General features: G+C 52.8%; 1 protein-coding gene across 1 annotated transcript in view; it reads right to left on the reverse strand.

Annotated features, from left to right (window-relative positions):
* Positions 1–1790: 1790 nt before the first annotated feature.
* The window catches only part of Ssc4d (scavenger receptor cysteine rich family member with 4 domains), an 11409-nt gene continuing 8247 nt past the window's right edge, over positions 1791–4952 (reverse strand). The window contains exons 5-7 of the mRNA XM_029477042.1: positions 4551–4939; positions 3547–3624; positions 1791–2776 (exon numbers count right to left, since the gene is read on the reverse strand). Coding sequence (XP_029332902.1) covers positions 2460–2776; positions 3547–3624; positions 4551–4939 — 784 coding nt within the window. The 3' untranslated portion in view covers positions 1791–2459. The remainder of the gene's footprint in view (positions 2777–3546; positions 3625–4550; positions 4940–4952) is intronic.

Genomic DNA, 4952 nt, shown 5'->3' on the forward strand with positions numbered 1-4952 from the left:
AGAATCTCTGATATCCGCATGGAAGGAAAGAATTCCTGTGACGTGTACTACACAGGTATTCAAACATGCATGCATTAGCCTTTTTTTTTTTTTTTTTTTTTTAAAGTAAGAGGGGCAGCAGTTAGGGCACTTGCTCTTGCAGAACCCCTGAGCTCAGTTCCCAGCACCCAGGTGGTGTGGTTTACAATCATCATAACTCCACTACCAGGGGGCTCCAACGCTTTGTGACTGTGGAGAACACAGGGTATACACGTGGGCAACATTCAGCCATGTATGAAAACATTTATACACAAAATAAAAATCTACCAATAAAAAAGGGGCTGCAGAGATGTTTCAGTGGGTAAGAGGAATCATTGTGCAAAGTTGGGGACCTGAGTGGGGATTCCAGCACCCAGGAGTAAAACCTGAGTGGCCAGGAATGCATCTATAACTGTGGTACTACAGAGGGCAGAGACTGGATGACTTCCGGAGCTTGCTGGCCTTTAGCCTAGCTCAGCATTTGAGGAGAAAGCTTGCACCAAGGGGGTCTGCGTGTGATAGAACTGGACGCCCTGTATCATCATCATCACCATCACCACCATCATCATCATCATCATCACCATCACCATCATCATCATCACCATCACTACGCACAGGCACACTCAGTAATAAATCTTTGCGCGGGGGTGGGGGGTGGGGTGGGGAGGAAAGAAACCAGAATTGGAGTTTGTGGCTGTGGCTCAGTGGTCGAGTACTTGCCTTCCATGATTCAGGTCCTAGGTTTAAGCCCCAGTCCTACCAAAGCCAAACAAAGCAATCAAACCAACCCAAGCAAGCAGGAATGGAGTCTAAAGGAAGCATCAGAGAACAGCAAAGGCATAAAGAGGGCAGCAATGAATGAGAACAAAATATAACAACTCACACATGAAAATGGATGCCAGCCCTCTGAATTTAAGATTAGCATGGTCTATAGACCAGGTTACAGGAAAGCCGGGGCTATACAGCAAACAAACACACANACAAACAAACAAAAACAACTTGTCTTGAAAAACTAAAACAAAAAGCAAACAAAACTAATATAGAAATTCATAGACAGAGAAAGTGGAGAAGGTAGNGTGGCCTTTCTAGAAGTTCAGGCTGCCTTAAACTCCTAGTCCACCTGCTTACGCATGTAAGTGCTGGAATTACAGATCTTTGCCACCACTAATTCAGGCAGGCTCTCCCAGCAACCCCTACCCCCAGGTATCTCATAGTCCAAGCTGGCCTTGAATGGCTATGTAGTTGAGGATGGCCTTGAACTCCTGATCTTCATTCCTGTGATTCCTTTAAAGAGGGAGTATCACAGGTTGACCAGAGGAGGTTTTTGTTTTGTTTTGTTTTGTTTTGTTTTCTGGGTTTTTTTTTTGCCATTTTATTTTCTGGGCCTATTCAGTCAGCTTCTCTCACTCTGCAGCTCTGGCTGGCCTGGACGCCAACCCCACCCCACCCGCAGCACACCCTTCCTCAGCACCGGAGCACGGTCATTACAAACATGCACCAGCGTGCCGTACTGCCTCTCCTTTCCTGGATCTCCATTTGTGTGTGTGTAGCCGAATGGAGGATGACCAGACGCTCCACTGAGGAGCCTGAGGCTTGCCATGGTGAGTCAGCATTTCCCGGCCGTGATGGACCCTGGAGAACTGGATGCTGCTGCTCTTGGACCACAGCCTTTCATCGCCACACCAGTTTTCTCCAGAAAGTCCTTCCTGGAGTTTTTCCAGCAGCCATGGTACAGGTTTTCAAACAATGACCTCAGTTAAAAGACTGGGAGAGATAATGCTTTATTTACTTGGCACCTATGGACAGTGGCTATGGGCCTCCAGGGTTCTTTGTTACTGCAAAGTAGAGGCTCTGTATGGGGGGGAGGGGGCAGTGGAAATCAGAGAAGCTGCAGGAAGGGCTCCTCTGGTCCCTGCTTTGGCCCCTGCAGCCCCCTTGTTCATCGGAGCACCATCTGAGTCCAGGTCCTCACCCAGCAGGGAAGGTGATGGCCTGGGTTCTTCTGCAGTCCCCTGCCAGTTTATAGAAAAGAGCACCCCAACCCCTTTTGTCTCCCCACTTTTAGCAGGAGACCAAGATAGGTCACGGGAAGGTTTTGAAGGCATTTACAGACAGACAGCCCAAGCCTCATGGATGTGGGTGCAGAGAGGAAGGATCGGGGGTACTATATAAATGAGTTCCCCCAAAGAGAAGTGGGTTATTCTCCCACATTTTCTGAGTTGGCTGAGCAAAACATTGCTATGTTCACTGTATTGGGCCTTCCGCCGGTGATAACAGTCTCGGGACACACAGTAAGAGGACTCGGGCAGGTACTGCATCTCCCATGCATGGGGAGAAAGGAGTACCAGGAACCCGAGCTATCATAGGAAGGCATCCTGGGAAAGGACAGNCAGTTCCCCATAGGCTCCTTTGATATGGTATGGAGTACAGAGCCATCTGGGTCACAATGGCTGGCACAAGACACTGGCATCCTCGCTGTGGTCACAGTTGTGGACATCCCAGCGGATATGAGAGCACAGTAGCAAGGTGCTCTCATCTCCTCGGCATTTGACATTGTCCAAGAGGATTGGGCCTCGGCCTGGGCCAAAGTGGGCCTCTCCTGGGGCTGCCAGAGCCTGGCCACATCCCAGCTGACGGCACAGGACAATGGCTGCCCGTAGGTCCCAGGCATCATCGCAAACAGTGCCCCACCTTTGTCCTAGGAAGAGTTCTACGCGCCCCTCACATCGGTGTGTTCCACTAGCCAGACGGAGGTGCCCTGTGTTGGAGATAAGGCCCGGGTCAGAAGAGCCCATGGAATCATGGGACCCAAGAGATGGCTCTACAGTTGAGGGCACTTGCCACCAAGCCAGATGACTTCAGTTCTATACCCAAGAACAACTCGCACAGGTTGTCCTCTGACCTTCACATTCCTTCATACTGTTTTGTCTTCACATGTGTGAACATATACATGCATATACACGGGTACATATACATGCATATACACGGGTACATATACATGCATATACACGGGTACACAGACACCAATAAATAATGCTGGACAAGTTGGCACACACCTCTGATCCCAACACTAAGGAGGCAGAGGCAAGCAGATCTCTGTGAGTTCAAGCCTAGCCTGTTCTACACAGCAATGGTCAGCCAGAGCTATGTAGTGAGACCCTCAACAGACAGTCTCAGCCCCTTAGCCACAGGCTGTTTGCAAACTATGACCATGTCTTATCCTGACCCTCAAAGTTTACTGTCCCCACTTCCACACCTACATTCCCTAGGCTAATTTGTTGTTTGTTTTTCCATGAGCCCTTGTATGTTGTTCAGGCAGGCCTTGAAGTTACTGTCCTTCTGACCCAAGTCTCCAGAATGCTGGAATGAAAGCCATAGGCCACCATGCCTAATTCTGTATTCTCTCATTTCTTCAGTTTGTTTTGATCCCAAGTGGAGAAATCTCTAGGTTGCTGTAGTGTTTTATCACTCCAGGTCCATCTTATCCCTAAAGTTCCAACCTCATTTTCAGTGGCAGTAAACACCTACCATCTCTGGGCCGAGGACTGGGCATTCGGGTGGTCTCAGAACCAGCCTGCTGGACTTGGAGTCCCAGTTCCTCTGGGCCTGGCTCAGCAGGGGCATAAAAAAAGAGATGGCTGTCATGGTGGGGAACATGCTCCCTAGAACCAGATCAATTCTCCTAACCTTCTCAAGTTGTACAGAAAGACAGAAAGAACCTCAAAGACCTGCCAACCTAAGGTAGGAGACTGGAGGGCCCCCTAGGTCTGGGCATCAAGTAAAGGTGGAGATAGGAGAACAAGGGATTGACAATGTCCTGCCAGACTTTGTACANGCCTGTTTTCATTGGTATCTCTGAAAAGTCAAAGGCTAGTTTTGGGAAAGCGGTCAGCNCCTCCTGCTTCCTACCAATCACTAGCAGCAGAGAGAGACTATAAATTGGATAGCACAGCACGAGTGACCGCGCCCTAGTCGCCCCCTGCAGACAACTCGCCCTTCCGGTTACGCCCCTAAGGNTCAGCAGCGGAGAGTGCCGGGCTACCCCCGCTATGCGCAATACTTCCGCTGCAGTGCAGCAGAGAGCGCCACGCCCATTNCTCCATCTCAGCGCCTGCTATCAGGCCCCGCCCACAAGCCCTATGCCCTGCTTCACTTTCGCCTTCCCAGTCTTAGGCCAGCCAGAAAGCTACACAGCTTCCGCTCGCTCCCACAGCAGGGAGCTCCTGCGCACGACCCACCCAGGCCTCCTCAGACTCGGCCCCACCCGCGACTGTGAGCTACAAGAGGCTCCGCCCACAGGACCGTCGTGGCCCACGCATCGCCCAGCTCAACCACATCTTGTCCCGCCCCTACAGGATGCCCCGCCCCTCTCCTGATTCAGACCCGCCCATAGATGTGAGCNCATGCATTCANGGGTCCTCACCCAGCTTGCACAGCTCTGCCTTTCCTCCATATGAGCCCCGCCCGCATCTCCTATGGGTCGGGCCCCGCCCACTACTCNGGCTCCACNCCTTCTCACGCCACAGCTTCACCTGCACATAGCGCTCCGGCGTCTTCGTGGTGGCCGCAGTTGTGCTGTCCCCAGCCCAGGTGGAAGCAGTCGCTGAGGCGGGCCTCGGTACCGGTGCAGCCTACGTTGTCCAGCAGCACAGGGCCTCGGCCATAGCCAAAATGACCGAGGCCCGTGGCGCCTAGCGCGGGCCCGCAACCCGCCTCGCGACAGGCCACGCGCGCNTCCGCGAAGTCCCAGTCATCGTCGCACACGGTGCCCCAACCCCCGGCGTACAGCACCTCCACTCGGCCGCGGCACGGGCTCGGGCCCCCGACCAGCCTCAGCCTCCCGCCTGCGGGGCGCACAGGCCGGTGCCAGGGGATGACCTGGGACTGCAGGCTCCCCTCCCTATTGCAGCCCGTGGCCCACCTGCTCCCTCCCG

This window comes from Mus caroli, chromosome 5, assembly GCF_900094665.2.
Source record: "Mus caroli chromosome 5, CAROLI_EIJ_v1.1, whole genome shotgun sequence".
Classification (NCBI taxonomy): Eukaryota; Metazoa; Chordata; class Mammalia; order Rodentia; family Muridae; genus Mus; species Mus caroli.